At 38.2% G+C, this 23,916-nt stretch overlaps 3 protein-coding genes across 3 annotated transcripts; all 3 read left to right on the forward strand.

The window, feature by feature from the left end:
* Positions 1 to 216: 216 nt before the first annotated feature.
* On the forward strand, positions 217 to 8,276 carry LOC131782342 (uncharacterized). The gene is made up of 5 exons (XM_059099075.2): positions 217 to 410; positions 4,548 to 4,616; positions 5,182 to 5,427; positions 6,287 to 6,622; positions 7,308 to 8,276. The coding sequence occupies exons 1-5, from the start codon at positions 252 to 254 to the stop codon at positions 7,323 to 7,325; spliced, it is 828 nt and encodes a 275-aa protein (XP_058955058.2). The 5' UTR covers positions 217 to 251; the 3' UTR covers positions 7,326 to 8,276.
* Positions 8,277 to 16,565: 8,289 nt separating this feature from the next.
* LOC131782363 (ALK tyrosine kinase receptor-like) lies at positions 16,566 to 22,002 on the forward strand. The gene is made up of 3 exons (XM_059099093.2): positions 16,566 to 16,662; positions 20,629 to 21,147; positions 21,502 to 22,002. Exons 1-3 carry the CDS (start codon positions 16,566 to 16,568, stop codon positions 21,849 to 21,851), a joined length of 966 nt encoding a protein of 321 aa, XP_058955076.2. The 3' UTR covers positions 21,852 to 22,002.
* Positions 16,813 to 18,616, forward strand: LOC131782335 (uncharacterized). Its single transcript, XM_059099064.2, has 2 exons — positions 16,813 to 17,376; positions 17,798 to 18,616. The coding sequence occupies exons 1-2, from the start codon at positions 16,813 to 16,815 to the stop codon at positions 17,825 to 17,827; spliced, it is 594 nt and encodes a 197-aa protein (XP_058955047.2). The 3' UTR covers positions 17,828 to 18,616.
* Positions 22,003 to 23,916: the final 1,914 nt, after the last annotated feature.

The following is a 23,916-nucleotide window of genomic DNA, read 5'->3' on the forward strand; positions in this document are numbered from 1 at the left end:
GGCGATCACGATTGAGATAATTACAGTCCTGTTGTAAAGGGATTTTCTTCCTTATCAATATGTAGACGATACCCGTTTCATTCTGGCTGCAAAATGTCTGTAATGGAATCCATTTAATCATTTTAGCAAGATCCGTTTCTGATCGATTCATTAAAAATAAAACAAATATTTCGTGACATACTGTCAAACGCTTATTCTTAGTTGATGACGTCGTCAAAAAGCACTCATCAAAACATCGTCTGCGTATCAAAATGGCGGACCAAACGGCGAAGGTTGCTGTTATGGGAAGGTATCTCGCCATCACCCACATTATTGTCGGCGTTCTACTCTTCTGCTTTGGCATCGCAGATTACGTAACTCAGCATTTTTGGACAGGTTACGTGTGTTTTGGGATTTGGATCGGTATTTGGGTAAGTTTCTTCGCGACGCTTCAGTCGTCTCGTTTTTACATCACATGATTTATTTATTACATATAGCCGGTATTATATTCGTACAGGATGGTATTATATTCGTGCAGAATGATAAAAGATGCTGCCACCTTATTTTTATGTGATACTGAAATATCGTTTCAACCGCTTCGAAAAAAGATTTGAGCGACCGACGTTTATTATTGAGTTTAAAACTCACTTATACGGGCTGTCAATATTTTGAAGTATTTGTCATCTGGAACAAGAAACTAAAATCTGCAGCTGCGAAACTCTTCACCTTGGAAGAAAGTAAATATCGCATTATTAATTCATTAATTCGTATGACTCTATCGTGAAGTTTGTCAGAAATACAAGCCTGGTCGAAATACAATTTCGTTACGAATGAGTGGAGCTACTATATGCAAATTTGCCACATTTATATGCAAATTTCCAAAATTTGTCCGCTCTTCTCTGAGGTATTCGTGATTTTCCTTCTAATTTTTTTTCCGCTTTTTTTTTTCCATAGCCATGGCAGTTTGTGCTTTTATTGAATATCAAATTATTGTTGATTCCTTCCGCGCATAAAAAAAAATCTCGATTATGATGATAATAATGTTATTTTGTTATTCAAAATATTTCCATAATTTCCATCAAGACAGGTTAAGACAGTGCTTGGGCATCTGTTCAAAGCTCATTATTGAGTCGATGGTTTCTTCATTTAAGTAAAGTTTGGGTTGCCTGACAACAGTGGAAATTTGCTTTAATTTTGTAATTGCCTCAAAATGAGATAGGGTGCAACAATTTTACCACTACTCGGATATTTTAGTGGTACGTTTTCTTTAGCGGCAAGCTGTAATAGTCGGCGACATCTGCTTTCTTGAAGCATTAAATGAATGACTTTTTTGCGAGACTGCGTGATGAGTGGCATTTGGACAGGAAAATGACTACAGTCGAAACCTTGATTTTCTGGACCTTGATTATCCAGACTTTTTCTCTTGTCCCAATTTTTTCATGAATATCAATTAGTTATGATCACGATCTATAGCCATATTTTTTTAAAAAACTACAGCGTTGAAAAGAGAAGAAAAGTCGAGTTTGTTTTGCTTTCAAAAGCAAAAGCAGCACTCGTATGCGTTGTAACTAATGCAGAACATTAGAATGAGGTCTGATTGGCTTAGATTTTCTTTGTTTCTAAGTGAGATTTCACACTCTATTCCGGCTCGTTCAGCATCAATCTTGAGCTCAGGGTTATTTTGGCTCCTTGTCAGCAGTATGGTCACCAAATAATGACCTCTGGGAGAATTGATTTGTAAAATTTTTTTGATTGGTTGATAGGAAAACAATAGACTCCACACAGGAAGTGTGATTTACAGAAGGGCCAGAAGTAGAGCATTAACAACCATAAATTTGAATTGTTTTTACTGTTGTTACTATTGCTGCTTAATTTTTTTGGTGTGTGAAAGTTTTCACTTTTAAACTGCCATTTGATGTGTGAGGAAACATCCAGCTAAAGCCACTGCGTGCTGCAATGGTGGGAAGCTGTTCCTCTTCTTCATTGTTGTCAAAGATGTAGAAATAATCATGATATTAATTTTTTTTACATGAAAAGCAGAACAGAAGGAACTTTTGAGGTCATGCAAGTGTACAGAAATGTACTAAGTGTAAAAGAGTTTCACATGTGAAATGAACTTGTGAAACATGAAATCCTCTTTTTCCATCACCTACACTTTCACACTAATTTAACCAAGCAATCAACAGAGATTGAAGTACTTGAGAAGGGTGGCCAAAGAAATCCAGAAGTCCTTTAGTATTAAGATGTTACATGATGCTACATATACAATTACAGCTGGTTTGCATTTGATAAGCATTTTTTTCTCAGTTACAATATACATGTTTGTCATTAAAAATTCCATGTCAATATATTTTTATACAATTTACTATGATCAGAAACATTCAACAGAGTTTAATTCATACAAAATGAAAATATTTATCAAAATACGGAGAGTTCTGTTTATATTTAGTTGACAGATCATGCAAATACTGTCAAAGCATGTGCCAAATATCAATTTCTAGACAAGATTGATGAACAGTGCAGAAGCCTATTTGTATAGAAAACTGGAACTGCTGGTTTTTATGTCTTTCATGTAACAAGAAATAGGATTTAATCCTCCCTTGAAGATTTCAGCTGCAGTAGCTTATTAAAGAAATGATAGGTTGAGCTCCTGACTTGCTTGATTTCATGGCCACTGTGAGTGTTCTATTGTACAGGAAGATGGAAGTCAAGCACTTCCAGTGTGTGTGATTAATGGTTATCCGATGAATACCCAATGCTGGGAGCAGAAACTTGTCCAAAAACTGGGCCCCTCGGTTTTCCTTTTTTTTTTTTTTTTTCTTTCCCAGACTTACTTCTTTATTTGAGAAAATTCGCGAAAACTGAAACGAGCATCGGTAGCCGTAAAATGGCGGAAATCAGTGCCCTGAGTAGGGGCAAATAAACTTTGCACATGAAAAGTGCAAAAGAAGGCAAGGTCGAACCAAATTTGGTAAATTTGTATCGGAAGGATTGAGGGGTGGTTTAAGTCTACAACGGGACCATTTCATGTAAATTGGAGCTCACGGAACGCTTTTGAAAATCAACATTTCAAAATAGAAATATCGCATTTCGCAGCAACTTTTCAATTAACATTTTCCCTATGCGGTATAACTCAGAATTGGCTCAGGTTAAGCTTATGTTAAGTGGATAAAGTGTTGTCTCCGAGGATACAAAAATTAGTTTAGGGCTGTTCATTTCCGCACGGACAAACCAGGCTGAAACTTTGTGAAAATCGCAATATCGTCATTTACGTCACGACATTATTTAAATAGGCACCGAAATGTTAAATGGAATTCCAAGAAAATTTTAGGAGTAAGCACCGTGTTCGACCAGGAAATCGATACCGTGAGCTAACCTTGCATCGCCTAGGACGGCAGATAGGTTTTTGTCCCTGCTTCCGTTTCAGATCCTCGTCATTTCCCATGATATGGCGAAATTGTTTACAACAACACATTCCATAGGTTACCGGCAGGCGTCCGTTTTTCTTCGCATATTCGAACACATTTAAGTGTTAAGAAAATTTTGGGATAAAATCGAGCTTTATTGTGGACTTGGAAGAAGACAATTCTATTATTTATACCCGGGTAGGTCACCGTTTTTGCCGAAGAACTTGTTACTTCTAAAGATCGAATTTAACTACCAACAAACTTCATCCCAATCAAGGCATTGCAAAACATCGATTTACTTTTTAAATAGAGACACGTCGTGGACTGGCTTCACATATCAACCCGTTCTAACTTTGATGTCTGATGTTGGAGTGTAAGTAAAAAGAATAAACACCCTGTGGAATTCACTTTTATCGTCCTTTCCTCGCCATTGTCGCAAGCCTTGTCCTCGAGTGAGCGTAGAAACGAAGAATCAGTGAACAGTGATTTTGTGAGACGCGGGCTCCGCCAGATATCATTGATTATTGACTTATTAATGGATTTCAGAGAGCCGTTTTCTCGCAGTCTAGTCAATGAAGGTAGTTAACTTTAATTTATTGAAAAAGAAAAATGACAAAGTCTTAGAAGAACGCGAGATACGGCTGAATTGAAAGAATGTTTCAAGGTTACCCCTACCGACGAGCGGAAGGTGTTAAAGGGGAATTCTGTCACATTTCGCAAAACGTTAAGAAATAAGATTATCTATTAGACAGCCAAAAGGAGAATGGTCGCGGCTTAACCGCATTGACGCGCACTGAAATGAGTTTCGAAACTGTGAATTTCTTTGGAAGCCGAAAACTCGAGGGTTGTTTTTACGCGAGTTACCTGTACTTAAACGAACTAATAGGGTATGTAGATTTGTTGCGGTAACGTGGAGGCTTAAAATTCAGTTAAGCAAACACCGTCAGTTTTGTGTTTAGAGGCTCGCGCGCGCCTATGAAAACAAAAACTGTGAAAAATTATGTTATTTTCATAATCTAAATCTTATAAGCTTTACAGTATTGTATATTTTTCTATGGTTTCTTTAAAAGTGGCACGCGTAGGATTGTTTTTCTGGAAGGCACACTTTTATGACAGTTATCTTTGTGGTGCAATTCAAAGACTATGTTCTTTTCCTTTCAGATGTGCATCACTGGTGGTCTGGGTATCCCTGGTACCCAAAAAGATCCAAGTTCTTCTCGCAATGTTTTTGTAAGTTGATTTTTTCATGCGTCAACAACACAAATCGTAGTAGCCCTAGGAAGGGTACAGAAAGGTTTGCAATGGTCTGTTGACACACTATTCTTGTTAATCGTAATAAAGTTCAAATTCATCGGAAAATCTTTTAAAGACATATTTCGTCATAACCCACGCCATCTTCAGTTCATTTTTTTGTTGTTTTCGTTGACTTTATTTATAAACGTTACATATATAATACGCTATCAGTTTAAATCCAATCACAACATTTGAAATTAGTGCCGTTACAATTGTTGAAGCGGACACTCACGCGTGCAAATGTAACAAGATATTTACAATATTATGTTGCATTTGTGCATTCAGCTCGGGTTGCACGCTGTCAGTGTGAAATATATCCCGAAATTATAGGCAATGATAATCTGAATAACTATTCTTCTTGTTGCTGTTTTTGTTGTCGCTGTTGCTGTTGTTGTTGTTTTTGTTGTTTTTCTCCTTCCTCTTTATCTCCTTCTTGTTTGTTGTTGTTGTTGGAGTTAATGTTCTTCATAATAACGTTTTTATTTTTCTACCAAAATTTCAGGCATCTATCTTCATGGGTTTTTCAATTACCTCAGCTGTTCTGGGTGGAATCATCATCATCTGCTATAGCATTGCCATTGCTATATATAGCGACTACTTCTACTACACACGATACAGTTATAACACTGATATGGCACTCGCTGTAATAACTTTGATTCTTGGTATTGTGGAATTTGCCATTGGAATCTGGGCCGCCGTATGCTGCTGTATGATGCAAATTTGTTGCTGTGGAGCCCCACCGCAACAAGTGAGAATCTTAAGTTTGGTCAAACATATATTAGCTATGCAAAACTTTGAAAGGGCATATCATTCAATTTTCAACGAGTACATCTTTCGTGGTACATACACGAGTCTTTGAAATTTACATCGTAGCGTGTCACAGTCATGCAGTGCTCACCAGAATGAGTGTGACAACAGCAAAAAGAAATTTGAGTGGTTTTTGAGTGGATGTTTTGGTTTTTTTTTATTCTCTTCACACTCATTAGTTTTATTTCATAGCACCAAATACATTAAATTAAGTCGTTTGGTGGAACGCTCGAAGGATACTAATTATGTCCCTGCGCACTGTGGAAAGGTTCGGTTCAATAGGATCTTATAGACATCGGCTTTCTGATCGGTCATATTTTCGGTGACATGATGTAAATAAGTTTGCATACCCATACACAGCGCTAGCATCTGAGTATATATACACATTTGCCCTCACTGAAAATGAGAAATTTTGAATAACAGTGGTCCTCTTAGAAGTTGGAAAAGTTGCTTGGTTCCTCCAATGATTAATGTATATCGTCCTTCCCTTCTTTCCCACGCTCATTAACATCTGATTGGCTACCCAAACCTGAGTATCCTTTGCTTTTTAACTCCGATCATTTAAGCCTGAAAATGTTGTGATCGCTGCGGGAATAAATGAGTTAGAATCATATCCTTGTCCTATATTATCTTCCTGTTTTAGTATATACTAAATCAACTATTTACCTCAGTGTCGGTGAGTTATGGTTAATGGACAAATTACCCATTACAAATGTAGATGTCTAACTAAACGCATTCGTTCGTGGTTGGTATAGCTTTTAAAATCAACGTAGCCAATCCCCCCTCTCTCTTCCCTCAAGGGCCAAGTTATGTACACAGCCAACACTGGATATGCTGTCGCCCAGGTGTCTGGAGGTCATGTGGCCGTTCCAATGCAAACAGCGGGTGGTATGGTCGCTGTTCAAACGGTTTCACAAGGAGGCCAACCTCAGATGGTCATGATGCCAGCCTCTGGGGTCGTGGGAGGTCAGCCGCAGTTTGTCCAAGTCCCTGCGTCTGGAGCCACAGTGGGAACTCAGCCTCACTTTGTTCAAGTTGCTTCACCCGGAGCTGCAGCACCCGGTTACCAACCGCAGCAAGTGGATGTTCCTCCGTCCTATGGGCAGGGACAGTACATGCCGCTTCAAGATGAACAGGTATGGAAAAAAAAGAAGAGAAGGGACCAACATGTAGGTGGAGGTAGTCAGAATTGTAAGGTGACAAACATTGCTATATGTAATGGTAATAGTAACAGGTGAAGTCCAATTCGGTCTGTAATCAAACGAGTGATTAACAAAATCGGATGACTGCGAAGCGGGAGTCCGATTTGTCAATTACTGGTATGATTACTGACAGAATTGGACGATACGAAGTCCTGTTGCCAGTTAATCATAGCGACTACAGTTTCCGAAAAATAGATAAAAAAAACAAATACGTTTAAGACAAACATCACCGGATGGGATAATGTCTAAAATAAAAAATTTGGAAAATTATCCAGTTTTTTTTTCAGGGTGAGTTGTTGTTGCTATAGTTATTGTGATCAATTTTGTGATTTGGTGGATTTAGCTAATTGGACTTAGTATGATTGGCTGCTTCAACTGTCTGATTACAGGTGTCCGATTACAGCCAACTGTAGGATTACACTGTCCGATTACAACTATCATGACCGTCACAGATATCATCATCATCCTCGTTTATTTCAAAATTACCATTAAAAAATGTCACTTGCATTATGTGTAGCTTTGTCTACCAAGTTGTCGCAGCCATGTGGGTGCTCTATATTCAGCGAAAAAGCTTTCATTCTGAGAAAAAAAGAAAAAAAATGTCCCGTTTCTCTTGTAGATCCCAGTGAAGACTTGATCTGTGTTACGAGTACCGAGGAAACCTGCTGTTTGTTTTGACTAAGCTGATTTTAGTATAAAGCTTCACCAGGCGGTGTGCGCATTCTGATTGCGTGGCATCATGGTCGTAAAAGAAACAGTAAGTCACATGCATCTTGTTGCGGTCGGGTGAACATCTTTGATGGCAGCGAGAGTGGCGTGAATATACTTTGAATATAACGGGGATTCACCGCTTGTTGCCGTTAAGTCGTTAAAAAGTGTTGACGGGCCTGCGCGACTCCTGTTATTCCACAGCGACGAATTCGTTCTTAGGAGGCAACTGACAAGATTCAGAAAGAATCGAAACTACAGAAATGGCAGCAGTTGCACTCACAGCCGAGAAACGTATCTCTGGAGTTATTTTCGAAGAGAGAGAAAGTACGCTTAAAAAACAAAGATAAATTACACAGAAGTAAATGTTGCCTTTTGTAACACAATCTCATCCGGCTTTACCAAACTCCAGGAACTCACAAATGGGGAAATGTCACCTTTAAACTAACTCTATTATGACATTGCAAAAAAAATTTCCCGATTAGAGCTGAAATTTGAAGGCGGTAGAGTTAAAAGCGCCACTAGCGATTGGCAGTAGTCGTTCAGGCCCCTCAGCACCTTTCTTAAACGGTCGACTTTCCTTTGCTTTCCGACCTACGTACGTAAAATAATTCTACGCATTCAGAATAAATCAAAATCCATTTACCCATGATGATAGAAAAAAGGAACACCCTAACTTTTACGGAATGTTCAGTCAAAATCTACCGATTTCTGGCACTTTCACCGCCGTATTGAAAATAACGCTACTACAGTGCGACGTAATCAGAGTGCGCGCACCGCCTGAAGCTTCACGAATAAGCCTTATGTATGTCGAAATATACTCAAGTACTCAAAAGATCAGCAGATGTTGCTTAAAAATAAACTGCTAAAACAGTGGAAAGCCTGCTCGCTTGTGTTTGCTGGTGTGTATACAGTAGAGCTATGAATAAAGTTTCATGTAGGAACCACGAAACGTCGCCATATTTGCTGTCTATTTGCAAAGTGTAGAACGGGTATAGATAACTAGTATTCAGTTTGACAAGTACATGATGTAAACGATGGTGGTCTTGAATTTGATCAATTTAACAACAAACCCTTTTTCGATAAAATCTGCTGGAAGTTAATTCTATGATGGGGGTCTCCATGGGGTTAACCGCAAGCCGTAAAACTGCCAAAAAAAAAAATTGGTCGTCAGGCGTAAAAATTGACAAATTTCAACCGTTAGTCGGTTGGGGAAAAAAAATTAACTGTTTGTCGTGAAATGGCCAAAATTTTCGCCGTTAACAGTAACAGCCATCACCCAATTTTAGTGACTCTCTGTGAAATACGCCTGTATTAAGTTATTTCAATTTTTATTTTCAATTTTGCGTTCTTTTTTTAATTTTTCTCTCTGTTCCTTCCAATAAGTTTTGGAATGTGACAAGGTTTGATTAACACATTGAAATTCCAAAAAATAAAATCCGCTATTTTTTTTTCACCGCTAGTAAAAACTCATTGTATTCTGTCATTTTTGTTGTGTGTGTGTGTGGTGTGGAAAAGTTCAAAAAAGAATAAATTTTTCACAAGGGTTCATGTTACCCGACGTCCCCATTCGACTTAAAACTTCCAAATTTTGGACTATTCAATCAATCAACGTACTGCATTAACGAAGATAAAATGGCCTTCCACAGGCCAAATAAATAGGAAAACACCAAACACATCAGTCTGTTGATATGTTTGTATTCAGTTAGTTTGCAATTGTGGAATTGTTAAGGGTGATTAAACCTCCGCCTCGGAGTTAAATTGTTTTCCTTCTCCGATAGAATTTCATCAGCAAATACAAGCCCAGGAAGGTTACTAAGACAACACTATATGAAGCCCTGGGAGACGCGAGAGGCTATTTTCCTCTAACACCGCAATTTTGGTTTTAAACGATCTGGGGCCCCAACTACATTTTTGCGTTGTTTTTAGAAAACAATTTTTTTTTTGCGTTAATCTTTGTGATTCAGTGTTAGACGTCTTGTTAGACATGGGTTCACGTTTCGCAACAAATCTGCTTGATTCAGAACCTCAGATATCTTCCTTTCTTTTGATTGGCCGTGGTGACGCGTTTGTTTCCGGTTTTACGATGCTCAGTCGCAGAGCGCTCTAATCCTTGCCAAAAATATATATAAATGAAAAAGAAGAAAAATAGAGAGAAACAAGCGAAACAGCCAAAGCAAACACAAAGCTGAATTAACAGATCGAAGTGGATGGTCTTCTTCATTTCGCGACGGAAACGCGTCGCGCAAACATATTATTCGTCCCACCGACCACTCCTCTGAAAAAAGCGCTGGAAGAATTAAAGCATGCATCTAAGATTGAAATTCATCAAGAAAAAGGATTTATATGTCTGCGGGGCAGACTCTTAACCCGGTATATTGTAAGTCAATCTCAAAATAGGCACGAAGTGTAAATATCATCAAATTGCAATCCGGGAAAAATATTAAAGTATAAAGTTTTTGTTAAAGTCACAAACAATTAAGATTTCCATGTAGTAGAGACTAAAGGTCGTAGACCATCGAAACTCGGCTCTACAATTACAGTTCTTTTATAAAACATACCTATTGATTACCAAACAAATGAACTCCAGGCGAGTTATTCTTTACGCTTTTGTTTAGCTTTGTCTATTGAGGCGTCACGCTACTGAAGCGCTCTCTATTCAAAGGGAAAGCTGAAATTCAAGTGCAGAAATGATCCACGCAGGTTCAACTCAAATTTAAGCAATTGTAGAGAAGAAGCCTCTAAAACGTTCAGGCCTCTAATGGATTCGTGCCTATCAACTGCTTGCTGGGCGCCATTACCAGCTGTGCTCCGAAACCACACGTTGCGAGCAGGGCAATTCTGGTTGCGGGTTCTTCTTTGCTGTAGTGAGCACTAGATTTAAACTAGAACTCAATACTTCTTTATTTTTTCGATAACGTTCGTTAAGTTTGCCTCCTTGATGAGGTTGCAAGGTTAATCGCTAATGAATAACTTACTGAATTGAAAAGGAAACTCTTAAACTTGCGCTAACTTCGCAGACCGAAAACAAATAAACGAATAAAGGGGGTAAGTTTCTAAGGAAACTGTGGTGCTTCGTCGGTGGGACAGTATTACAGGGTAATTTAGAAATGTCAGTCTTTTATAGTGTCAACAACTGAATTGAAAACGTAAATTGGCCACCGTAAAGAGTTTAAAGGCTGCTTCAAGCGTTAACCCTTCGTCAGAGCGAAGGCGAAGGGCTAACTCTTAAAACGTCGGCTTTTAAACTCTGACGAGGGGCTAACGCTCGAAACATCGGCCTTTAAACTCTTTAAGGTGGCCAATTTACTTTTTTTTATTTTTCGTCGCTCTCTTGTTTCATTGGATGATCGTTTCAGGAAAATTTATTGTTGCAAATACTAATAAACATAAGTAAGATACTAATCAACAAGCACATTTTATGCACAAAGGACGTGGGAGGAAACAAGTAAATAGGAAACTGAATAAAAATTATTAGAGGATAAATCTCCTTTTGTCTCGGCGACCTTTGATTAATAATACATAGCAATAGGGATAAAACTTTGGCGCATAGCACGCAAAGATCATGACAGGGCGAGAGATGGGCAACTGATGGTTGCTGCATTTATCTAATGGTGATGAACATATTTCCTGACAAGATCCTGAAGATGAAGCGCCGTTGCTGCCCAGTGTTTTCTTTCAGATCTTTCCTCTTTTTGTTTGGAGGCTGGTTCTACACCGTGACGGTAGCGAACCAAGGTGAGTTAACTTTAACGTTGCTTTGCCAAGCTCTTATATAAATTTACTCCTGAAGTCAGGCGAGTCCGTAATTAACGGAAGCTAAGTCGAATTGACAAGCCAAGCCCAAAAATAATGTATTTTGTGGATTTGGATAGCTTATTCCATCACATAAGGTGATAGGGCTCTGAATTAAAAACTGATGTGACCATTTCTAAGAAACTTGAGAACGACGAAATATGATATTTTGTTTGCAAGTATAGCTTATTCTATTTGATCAAATATAATTAGCCACGGCTTTACAGGGAGCTAAACAAGTTTGGAAATTTTCAAGACGAGTCGCAACAAACTCGGTCGTGTGCGGAACATAAATCATTATATTTTGATGAGACTTTTTGGTGACGTAAACTCTAATTTTTGATGAAAATTTATTCAAAACAAACAATGAATGCGTACTAAAAGCAACAATCAGTGAAAACAGAAACACCGTTTTGCTGGTTGTTAGCAACGATCTAACTGATCGAGAGTTTGAGGAGTAACGCTGATAAATGATTCAGCAGAAGGATTAAAACACCCTCAGACCAGTGAAACATAAGGAAAAATGTCGACAAGTGGAATGTTATTAGAAATTAAAGGTTTTCTGTTTGTCAAGAATTTTCTTGAAGTCTCTGAAGCCATTGTATTTGTAAAAAATGAGTCATGATGCTTGTGTACACAATGGTTATTCAAACTCTGAGAAACACTGTATGTTGTCGAATATTTCAAATGCAGGTGCTCCACGAGTGTTTCACTTCGTCTTGGTCTTAAAATGATAGACTATTCGTTCGAAGCATCTTCTAAGGAACAGACGAAGGTATCTGTAAAAAGAAATGCTCCATAGGTGTTTTTGGAATTCAGATAAATGCTGAGGCTAAAACGCCTCAATTGTTCAGTAAAATTGTTTATGACTAATAGAGAAAAGCGGTCAAGAGTTCTCTATCCTTTTCCACTCGACTCTTTAACTTTCATCATTATGATAGTATAAAAACTTTTTTTTTTTCGCTCTCCTTTTGATAAAAAGGTAAATAAAAGGAAAACGTCCTATTCCTAAGAAATAACTTTACTTCTTTGGTAGCGAAAAATTAGACGTACCCAATAAAATCGCGGGTATTAATGATTCACCTCGAGTAAAAAGTCTGTGGGTAAATAGAGTTAAACAAAAGAGTCTTCGTGATGCGGCGAAAAAAAGAATAGTCGCCGAGAAATCGAATTTTTTTTCCTAGCTTGCTTTGCCCTCTTTTCCATCTGTTTCTCCCGATAAATTTTTGGATTTCTCCTTAGCTAGTGTAACATGATTTTTCCTGCTTCGCGTTTCATTAGTGGTGGAATGATCGCATTGACTAGCGTCAAAATGAGGTGCGAAAACAGTGAATTACTTTGGAAGCCAAAAACTCGAAGTTTGTCTTCGCGTGTTATCTCTACTGACCTAAACAAATTGATTTGGTGTGTAGATTTTCCGGATTTCCATGAAATTGGCCAGAACGTTTGTCAGATATTAATGCACCAAAGTAAGTTAGGCGTAAAGAAATTCAAAATATTACTCTAGTGATGTCCGGAGCGTGACAACAACCGAAATATTTTCTATTGTCCAGCTTCATGTTCCTTCAGTTTTTCACCAACGCACAACTTTTAGCAATAACTGCAAGTTAGGTAATAGATGACGTCGGCGGAGGTGCACGTGAACTGATCAGTGATCTCACGAAATTGCTTGGGTCCCGATATTTCTCGACGTTATGAATAAAAGAACAAGTTTTGCATAGTGTGCGAGCGCGTTTCAAAGTTCCGGGTTGGTCATTACTTTGTACTAAACTTCCATCTAAAATGTTGCCGATATTTTTTCGCGTTTGAGTAAAAGTAATGGAGGTTGCTAAGAAAAACGACTGTGCGACGGATTCCGAGAACACCGCTGCGACGAAACCTTTTACGGCAGCCAATTTACATTATAAACTCAGTTGTTAAAACACAATGACCTTGTAACACTCCCCGCAGACGTAACACCACAGTTTCTTTAGAAACTTACCCCTCATTTATACAAATTAAATAACATGGCCTATAAGTAGTTCTCTAAGTCGGGTGAGGTTCTCTAACATCCTCTGAGTGCCAAAAATTGAAAAAATAATTCAATAGAACGGCGATATCCCAACCAAAGACTGACGAAAGGCGATGCACACTCCAAGCTTTTGGCAGATAGATTCTAGATTCTAAATCGACTAAATTTTCAGCCCATCCAGTTGATGTCCATAGAAATTCTCAAACAGTCTCCAAGATCACTCGATTTTCTTTAAATCTCTTTAGGTTTTACTCAGTTACGGTTAACTCTATTAGCATATTTTAGAGAGCCGTTTCGCACACTTATGATCTACTACTGTCTTTTTTATAGATAGCTGTCGGCGAGTCAAGTTCATGAAAAAAAAGGATGGATATGCATTGGTGAACCATATTTTAAAAATTATTTCATTACCTGTCGGAATGGACACGTATAGTAACTGCAAGAATAGGTGTATGATGGAAGACAGATGTAAATCAATCAACATGGGACTAGAAGATAAAGATAAAGTTTTGTGTCAGATAAGTGACTCAGACCACGTTCAACACCCAAGTGATTTGAAACCGACAGAAGGCTTTACGTATAGGGGCATGGAGGTAAGAACTAGAAATTCGGTTTCGAGTTTGCAGATTTTATTTCCTCTTTTGTAAATCCTCGCAGAAAGACTCACAGAATCGTAACGTCTTTTCTGAATGGAACTTGAGAATAAAAATCGTTGAAATAAAATAAAAAAAAAGAGGAAAATATGAATGGCTGCCCCGAATGAATCGACGACATAGATTGCTTTCGATTCCCGCGCACCTGCGATAAGTTCTTTGCGATCTTGTAATGAATGACCTAATGGGTCTCAACAATTAGCACCTTTTTTTGAGTTGATCAAAGCGGAAAATCAAAGAACCTAGAAATATTAAAACATCAATGGCTCTATGTCTCTTTCAGTTTCGCAGTGTAATGACGAAGAAGGGATGAGTTGTGTTATGTGGCAGTCTGGGTCCTTTCCAATCAGTTAGCGTTATGTGGGCCCATTATATAACGTAATTTGAAAATTACACATAATTCTGACATTTTAGCGGCCCTAAAACGTCTGCCGTTTTAGGGCTTCAAGTAATTGCATAATTAGCGGAAATGAAGTCACCGAAAGATCGAATGATTTTCTCAGGGGTTTGCTTACATCTTTATTTTGCGCTCTTTTTATTGATTCTTCTATAACACTCGGATGATTTGAACGTTGGTTCATTTCGGCATAATGTTGCATCGTATGCTTTCTTTAATTTTTTTCGTGTCGCAGTTTGTAGGGCCTTTTTGACACCGTATTTGGCTGCTCCTGACACGCTTCCGGCTACTTTTTTCTTTTTTTTCGCCGGATATGAGAGCTGGAATAAGAGCTCCTGAAAGGAAAGTACTTTTTTACGTCGATTGGTTTGTTTTTTCGTCGTAATTTTCTTGATGTAGAAAAGGGAATCAAATGGTATGAAATAAAGTTAGATAGGGGATCCTTGTTACAAGTGAGACGCGTACTCTTCCTAGTGGAGATCACCCATGATGTTACTGTTTTACAATGGACAAACTAAAGTTTCCTCTCGTGTAGAATTAAATATACTACAAGTTCTTGATGTGCAATAATACAATACGATCTAATAGTTCAGAACGAAATATTCCAAATCATTCGAGTTCTATCCACAGACATGTATTTAAAATTTTTGGATAAGTAGCAAAAAATACGTCAATTGCAGAAATTGTCATTCGAAATTGATTTTCGTGTCTTCATCAAGACAGTTACGGTTCCAAATTAGGATTCAAGAGCGGATTGAAAAAAAGATTGAAAAATGAATTGAAAAACAAACGGCCAAAGAGATTAAAGTGTTTTTCGGTGCAGAATAAATCGTATCGGACCCGTGTATTCCAGAAATGTATCTTTAGTGCGTTCGAGAAGAGGCGGAAGTTGGTAGGCAAAAGAGTGGAGCTTTCCCTTTGATAAAGATGGCCGGAAGCGCTTTGACGGAAGCAGTCGAGAAGAAGAAACGTCGACGCAAATCTCAAAAGGGAGGAAGACTCTTCTCGTCGTCACCTGTCGTACCTGGCTTTTAACACGACTTGATAAACTGGTTGACTCAGAAAAGTATGAAAAGAATTAGTAAAACTAAAAGAAACAGAGAATTAAAATGAGAGAAGTGAATACAGCTTAGGGTTCTGAATCTGCAATGAATAGGACGTTGGCGTCTTCTTTCTTTTTCTGCCGGTTGAAAGTAACACTTGTGACATCTTATGTTGACATATTCTTTACAGACTTGACATTTGGCCACTCCTCATCGATATTTGGCGAGTAGGGATCTTCGGTCTCCCCTATTTGATTTTACGACTTTCCTAAGAGATTCGGGACAATTTTTGAACGTTTTGCAAATAGATTTCAGGCAAGGATTGGGACCAGTCCGATGGTACTGACAACAATCTTCTCCGTAAAACGAACGCAGAAATATACAGCACATTTACAAAGAAGTGTCATTTCGACGATGCTCAGAACAATTCCGGCGATGAAACGATACACATTTCTTTCCTTTGCAAGTATGATGTTCATAATCATCTCTATTAAATCCACAATCGCATTCGTGACAATGAGAATATTTGCGCAAGATCCTCCTAGCGATGCGCAACCATGATCGTGATGTCCATCTACTCGCACTGGTTCAATCTTTTCAAGGACCCTTGAAAATAATCATTTGAGGTTTATCCAACGACACCACCTGAATCTGGTACTTGTGACCCAATGCTTTTTAAAACTTTTCCAATTCCCTTACACCACAGGAGCATTCTTCCACACCTGCCAATCGATGTAATCACGTTTCGTTATATGATTAGTCCATTTGCGCCATCTGATTTGTTAGGACCCAGAGTGCCACACAACTCTACTGGGATGTTGTAAGATCTTTTTATAACGCCAGAAAAATTTTCCATGTCGTATCTGAGACCAGTAGAGTACAATTTTTTGTACTCTTTTTTGTGTTCTCATAATATCTCAAGAGAGTTATTATCAATCCGAGCGTGTATAGCATCTCAGTCAATTCATGAAAAATAAAGCAAAATCATATTAAAGTTCACATGGCAACCGGGTGGACAATCAGACATAGTTTGATGCCACTCTAGTTTAAAGATTTAATGAAGGTAACCGAGAAGTTACAGTTCATAGACCCAACGTTTCGACATTCCTGTTTACTGCCTTCGTCATCACCCCTGATTAAGATCCTAGAAAGGAGTGTGCAAACGTCTGTTTAACTTCCCTGTTACATTTATTAAATCTTTAAACCAATGTAGTATCAAACCATGTCTGAAGGCAAAATACGTTTTCACTAGAACAAGTGTTGCCTCAGTATGTGCCATAACAACGCAACTTGCCTGGTTGGATTTACGGACAAGGGATACAAATGTGTGTATCAGGCTGGTTACAAGGGGGAACATTGTGAAAAAGGTGAGGGCTACTATGCGTTGCATCAAGCATATTTACTATTATATGTATGCACGCCGGGCTGGCGCGTGCCGTGAAGTGGAACTTTGTCGCCCGCTGTTGTTTGAGATTGTACAGCGGAAATGCGAATAAAAGTACAAAGCAGTTTTCAAAATGGCGGCTGAAAATAGCATTTTGAATGCTATTGTGGCTCTTCGTCCTTTACGTGATGAAGTCGATAATTTCTTTTTGTTTGAAGAAGAAGTAAAAACAGCTCTCACTTCAATTTTTGAAAAAAACCGTGTGGGCCAAAGCTCTTTGAAACGAGCTAAAATGTCACAAATTCCAGCGACAGCACTCCTGGAAGGAGAAGTGAAGATGTGGCTTAAGATGCTCCATAGGCGCCTCAGTCCAAGAATGAAGGCCCGAAGCGCTTGGACTGTAGAGTTTAAAAGGGCGATGTCCTCGGAAATATTTTCCTTAATTTTACAGATGGTTAAAAAGGCCCGTTCCGCTTATGGTGTTGTGCACAACGAAGAAAAACACACAGATATAATCTACTATAACAGAGAGAACAGACTGATTCGAGATTTTGCCCAGTTATCTGAGCTAAGCAGAGACTCAGTCCGAGAATTCCTTATTAAGCAGAGTAAAGGAACAAGAAAAGGAACTTCAAAAGTTTCCATAACTTCTGAAACGCCTTTCACCATCACATTTATTAAGAGGACACAGCAAGTGGTGGGTATTGTCTCAAGTCTCTATATGCACCATTGACTTGGTTTTCAGTTTCTAAGCCCTCTAGATAGTCTGGGTCAATTTCATGAACAGTCCCAATGTCAATCTTTTTTAACTGTTCTACAAGGTTACTATAAGTTAGAAGCTTTGGAACCTTACAGCCTTTACAAATTGAAATACTTGTTCTTTTCCCTGGTTTGCCTTCATTTGATTTCATTGAAAGCACCAGTCTTACACTTTTGTACTTTCGTTTCCCCATTACACCACTTGCATAATATGTTGCAATACTTCGAACAATGTTGTCATCTGACTTTTCAAATTCTAACACACTCTTCTTATACTCTTTACAAACTATTCTATTGGTCAACTGCTTGTTCTCTGTCACATATTTTGTTAACTTATCTAACTTGCATCTCTTTTGCAGAGTGTCAAACATTCCCTCGAAACAGGCTGAGGAATGTTCATTTGAGCTCCCATGAATTTTGGCAGCAGCTTCAATGGTTTCATGCCTCCTTTTTCTTGTGGTCCTTGGTCCCAGTGTTGATTCTCCGTTGACAAGTGCAGTAGGGCTTCTTGTTGGTGCCTGAGATACCTGTCCCTGTGACTAAAATATTGCTAAATTAGACACTGGGTAGTAACACAATTATTTAAATTAGATGTGGTTGGATGATAACAAAATAGATATTTAGCCAAATCTTGCATTCAATATGTTGATGTTTACAATTTAGAGACACTGTCATTTATGACAGTCTTTACTGACCAAATGAACACAGGCACTCGCTCAGGTTTCTTGCATAGGTACCGGCATAGAAGCCTGACCATGGCTGTCATTCTGGCACTGGCTCTGTGTTAAGTGGTTAGTTCACCGAAATTGAACTTGCAAAATATTTTTTTTTATTTTTACAAAATTGAATATTTTTCTGTTCACATTATTAATAAAATTTGGCATAAAATTAAACCTCATCCAACCACTAATCAATGCAAACATACAGACTTAGTTGGAGGTTGCACCCAGCAGTTTTTTGCTGCATACTTACTGGTACTGGTAAAACAACCACAATAAAGAATCAAGAGTATACTCACAGGAATATTTTCTAATTCATTTGTTATGTCTTTGAAGTGTTCCCTGACTGTGGCCAACTGAAAGCAATTATTATACAAGTGATTTCATAAGCACTGATTGTTTAATTTCAAGTGTCATTTAGAGTTTAAACACATAAAAAGCTTTTACCCTGTCAAAATTGAAATTCAAGCCTCCCTACACATGGACCTCCACCACTTTCCTATAATCCTTTGTTACAATATTCTCTGATATTGAAAATAAAAATCTTCTCAAAACCTTAATACTGGACAAATTTATCTCACCTTTTCTTGGGCTCGCTGGACTGTTTTGTACTCTGCCGATAGCTTGCGATTTTCATCAACAGCTTTCTCCCTTGCAACCTTGCGAGCTTTCATGAATTGAGCCAAGTTAAAGCGCGTGTTCTTTGTGTGCGGCATCCCAGAAATTAACTCATAAAAAACTAAGGAAAGAAGGCAAAATTAGGAAAACAAAAATCATAGGGCTTTTGTCAAGGCTTTGAAGTTTCGGTTCGTAGCACAAATTCTCGGATAAGTAGAGAAACTTAAAAAACTATCCTAGCCAAAAATACGATAGAAACGACAAATAAACCTTACCTTTTCTTTTACTATTTCCTCTACTGTCTCTTGCTAAGCGAACATCGAAGAAACCATGGCATATTTAGTATCAAAATGACAGGAAAACTGTGTACTTTCAGCACATTCGAGTTTTGGCGCCTTCGGACTAACTCCAGGACCGCTCGGAGGCAGTTTTCAACAGGCGTTAACTCAGTTCCAGGCTTCTCTAAAAACCACACGGTCACAAACGCCATATTTGTGGACGCTGATTGTTCCGCTTCAGAGCGCTCACCAGCCCGGCGTGATGCGTCTGTTTTATAGCCGTTTAAATTTTTTTATACCGTAAGCCTCCATATGTCCTACGAGCACTTACGATTCGTGTATAACACTTTGTACCCATTCGTGTCATTTCGTGTAGTGTATCGCGCTTTAATTATTTGTTTTAGATATTGACGAGTGCTCCAACAACACCCATAACTTCCATGCCAAGGCTGTGTTTATAATATCGAGAAATCTTACAGTTGTAGATGTAAAGAAGGTTTTAAGGGGGGCAGATGAAATTTCATAGTTAAGTTCAGAGTGATCATTGCAATTTCTTATGTAATGTTTAAAAAACGAGCAGGAGTGTTTTATCGGGTTTAAAACCACGAGGCGTAGCCGAGTGGTTTTTGACCCGATAAAACACGTGCTGCGAGTTTTTTGAACGGCTTCAAAAACATTCTTGGAAAAGCGTGTGTCAAGAGAGTTCATAACAATTATGCTTTTGTGAACGTTAGAAATTAGCATACGAGAAAAACATTCATAAGTCACGTGCAGTGTCTTTATATCTGATAAAACACCGCATACTAATAAGGATGAGGTTTATCGATATAAAGTCACTGCACGTGATGTATTATCTACCATTTGATAGGTTAATGGGCTTATGAATTATTATGAGTTTTTGAATAGTAGTGTAGAATACCAAGATTAGTAAATTTTTTATTCTACCATAATTCAATTCTGGCAATAAAGGCAAGAAAACGCTAAAAATAGGAGATCACAACAGAACGAGTCACAACTTATAAAGACAAGAATAGAAGCAAAAAGACCAAAAACGAGAATAGTAATAATAATGATGATAATAATCGAAGTATTTATTCAGGATAACCCTTCAATACAAGAGTACTATTATCAAAAGGGTCCTTCTGATTAAGAATTAAAAACTAAGAAATAAGAAGTTATCAAAATATATATAAATTAGTATCTATTAAAACAAAAATACACTAAGCTAAAAACTGCTAAAACTACAATAGAAGTTACGAGTAATAATCGTCAAGGGCCTTCCTATATAAAACTCCAGAATTAATGTTCCTTAGACTTAAAGGCAATGAATTCAAACTTCAGGCACCAAAAAAAAAAAAACTACGGCGCGCAAAATTCAGTTTGACCCTTGGTAGCTTTGCTGTTTTCTCATTGGTCTCAGTTTTTTAGAACTGAGGAAATGATGATTTGACATATCAAGCTTACAAACCAATAAAACAAACAATAAATAATAATAAAGTTTGACTATGCTTACAAATAAACAAAAGAACTTGTGATAAGAAAAGAGGTTGAGGTGAACCCTTTTTTGCCCTTCAGCATTCAAAGCTGTTTTTACAAATCTCAATGCCACCGGAAGACGTGGTCCAACATCGCTGGGCAGTCACTACACAGGTCAGGATCATGACGGACAAGTTACACTGATCAGTGGTATTCAACAGTGGACTGTGCCGTACACTGGTGACTACAGAATAGAGGCAATAGGAGCGGCAGGAGGGTATGATAAACACTTTAGCAGTGCTCAGTACCGAGGAAGAGGAGCAAGAATGATTGGAACATTTCGCTTAAACAAGGGTGAAGTCATCCAGATAATTGTAGGTCAAGAAGGAGGAATAAACAAGCAGTATTCTTCTTCCGGCGGTGGTGGAGGTACATTTGTAGTGAGAGGAACTGACACACCTTTGATAATAGGTGGAGGCGGGGGAGGCGCACTAGCTGTTAAGTCAAGACATGAGGGATGCGACGCCAGTACAAACACAACAGGGAATCCTGGATACAATTCATGGTCAGGGGGGAGCAACGGACATGGTGCAGAGACTGCTGATAGTGGCAACTCAGGTAAGATAATACTATGTTGATCCCTAACCTCTTAGCTCCTCATTAATTAATTATACTTCAAATTTAGATAATCGGCCCTAGTCCCCCCTCCAAAAAAAAAACAAAACAAAAAAACAAGCACTGAGACTACCTAGGATGAGGACCAGTTTATATATTTAGGGATAATGTAGACACATGTAAGTGCAGTAACGGATGGTGCCTCAATAGAAATATATCCTACACAGGTTTGACCACGCTGATATGGGTACATTTGGGATTAAAACAAAAAACAAAACAAAACAAAAAAATAGAACGAAAAGACTAAGACCTTACTCATCATTTGTTTTTGTTTTGTTTTGTTTGTTTTTTCCTCAGGTGGTGGTGGTGGCGGGTTTTACTCCAGTGGAAGAAGTGGAAAGAATTTCAATGGCACTAAGGGAAACGGCGGAGAAGGTGGTAAGGGATTTCTTCAGGGAGGCGAGGGTGGGAGGTCACTGCATCACAATGTTGTTGGTGGGTTTGGTGGAGGAGGTGGAGCTGTGGGAATGGGGGCGGGGGGAGGAGGAGGAGGAGGGGGAGGAGGGTACTCTGGGGGAAGCAGTGGAGATGGTCATCGTGATTCCTGTGGGGGTGGGGGTGGCTCTTACAACGATGGAAACAACCAGGACAATGCGTGTTGTTATGGTACGGCTGGTCATGGTCAGGTGACTATCACATTACTCTGAAATGAAAAAATACGTGTAATCAAATATAGTGATGACGGAATTAGAACTTAACTCTGTATGATTGGCATTCCAATTGATTGATAGCAGTCACTAAAAGTATAATCTAGCCCGAAATTAAAGGAGGCTCTTATCTACGACTAAAAGGACAAAAAAAGCCCAAACAATTTGAGACAGTAATGTGTTCCCTTAAGTCGAATTTCACTCGTTATACTTTTGATAATGGATTGAAATTAAATTCGATTTAATATCGTCAACTTTAAAATTGAAGGAATGAAATTCGGTTTTCTTGTTTAAGTAGCCTATGTTACCAACCGTTAGAACAAATGTTGTTTAACCCTTTACCTCCCATGAGTGACCAAGAGAGAATTTCTCCTTACATTGTCAATACAATATCAAGCATAAAACTGATGAGAATAAAGAAAAATATCAATTCGGGAATTACTAGTTGATCCAATACCAAATTCTCCAAATTGACATCATAACAATTATATGGCAGATAGTAAGGAGAATTACTTAAGAGATCTTGGGAGTTAAAGGGTTAATCCTTGCGATAAGGTCATCCGGAAAGATGACATTAGGCGTGGACATATCATCATAAGGGGCAACCTTGAACGATGAGAAACAAATTGTAGATTATTATATGAGTAATGCGTATTGCTTGTTCGTTAGCTTCACTACGCTGACCTAATTTACCGATATTAAGAGAAGATCAGTATAGATTTGAATCCAAAAGGTAATAATGCTTCTCATACGGGAGTAGTCAAGAAACCAAATGCCTTTTTGAAAGCTGCTAAAAGGTATAATCTTATGCCTAAGTATTCGTAATCAAATAACCAAGAGGGAGCTTGTTTCACGAACGACTTGTCAAGATTTTAATTCTTTTCGAACCTTTCGGCGAGGGAAATAATTAGAAATTGCAAACTGGTAGGACAACGATAAAAACCCAAAAAAGTTGCCACAACAGCTCTCTCGATTTTCTTTTGAAACTGAAAAGAAATCTAAAGTTTCGGATCAAAATTAGGTACGACGTATACGTTCGTATTTGGTTTAATCATAACCATTAAAAATTTCCTCAAAAAATACTGGTACATTCGCAGCTTCGTTTTTCATTAATCATTCTGTACAGTTGTAATCGGACGGTGTAATTGGACAGTCGCCTGTAATCGGACACCTGTAATCGGACAGCTGAAGCAGCCAATCACGCTAAGTCCCCTCAGCTAATCCACCAATTACAGAAGTGATCAAAATTATCATAGCAACAACCACTTATCGAAAGAAAAAAACTGAGTTTCCAAAATGGAGGAATTTTTAACTTAAGACATTGTTTCCACTGGAGATATTTGTTCTAGGTGTATTTGTTTGTTCGGAAATCAGGAAATGGCTATGATTAATCGGTAACAGGACTTCCTGTCGTCTAATTCTGTTTGTAATCATATCGATGATTACAGACCGAAATGGACTCCTCTCAGTCCTATTACCATTATTAATAGTACCCATAGAAAGTAAAATGGTACTTTTGTCGTGTGAATTATACATATTGCACCAGTGTTTGATTTAAGTGATAATATTTACATTTACATATAGTCCTAGATAACTGCGTGACCTACGTTTGGTTTTCCAACATACGAGAATACACATTCTCGTCATAGAATTTGTATCACGCACTTTGGTAGAGTGTTCTGGATAAGAAAAGTACGCTAACCATATATTTCGTAGATACTCTTTTGATAAACAAAGAGATATCGATGCCATCGGATAAAAAGTTGTTTGTTTGACCCAGAAAGAAAAAAACTGCTCTAAGGTATTGGGTTCAATCGAGAGTGTGGAAAAGATGGTTGAATCTTTGTTTCACTCGAACTGAAGAAGCTTGATGTTAACATAACTATGCCTAACGCTAACATTACCTTGAGTAAGACTTAGAGGTATTATAGTAGCTGTAAATTTGACACAAGGTTAGGTTTAACTTAACATCTCCTCATGAAACTTTTGGTTGAGAAAAGTGTTCTTGAAGTTTTATTTCATTCGAAAACATCATAAAGCTGTTACTACATCGTAGGTGAGACTG

The sequence above is a fragment of the Pocillopora verrucosa genome, chromosome 5, assembly GCF_036669915.1.
Source record: "Pocillopora verrucosa isolate sample1 chromosome 5, ASM3666991v2, whole genome shotgun sequence".
NCBI lineage: Eukaryota > Metazoa > Cnidaria > Anthozoa > Scleractinia > Pocilloporidae > Pocillopora > Pocillopora verrucosa.

Bases quoted from the DNA above. Each gene is read 5' to 3' on its own strand.
- LOC131782342 (XM_059099075.2), top strand. From the start codon at position 252: ATGGCGGACCAAACGGCGAAGGTTGCTGTTATGGGAAGGTATCTCGCC. The intron at 411-4,547 runs GTAAGTTTCTTC...TTTTCCTTTCAG, and splicing joins GGATTTGGATCGGTATTTGG to ATGTGCATCACTGGTGGTCT. The intron at 5,428-6,286 runs GTGAGAATCTTA...TCTTCCCTCAAG, and splicing joins GTGGAGCCCCACCGCAACAA to GGCCAAGTTATGTACACAGC.
- LOC131782363 (XM_059099093.2), top strand. From the start codon at position 16,566: ATGTGCCATAACAACGCAACTTGCCTGGTTGGATTTACGGACAAGGGA. The intron at 16,663-20,628 runs GTGAGGGCTACT...TTTGCCCTTCAG, and splicing joins GGGGGAACATTGTGAAAAAG to CATTCAAAGCTGTTTTTACA. The intron at 21,148-21,501 runs GTAAGATAATAC...TTTTTTCCTCAG, and splicing joins TGCTGATAGTGGCAACTCAG to GTGGTGGTGGTGGCGGGTTT.
- LOC131782335 (XM_059099064.2), top strand. From the start codon at position 16,813: ATGGCGGCTGAAAATAGCATTTTGAATGCTATTGTGGCTCTTCGTCCT. The intron at 17,377-17,797 runs GTGGGTATTGTC...TCTCTTTTGCAG, and splicing joins TTAAGAGGACACAGCAAGTG to AGTGTCAAACATTCCCTCGA.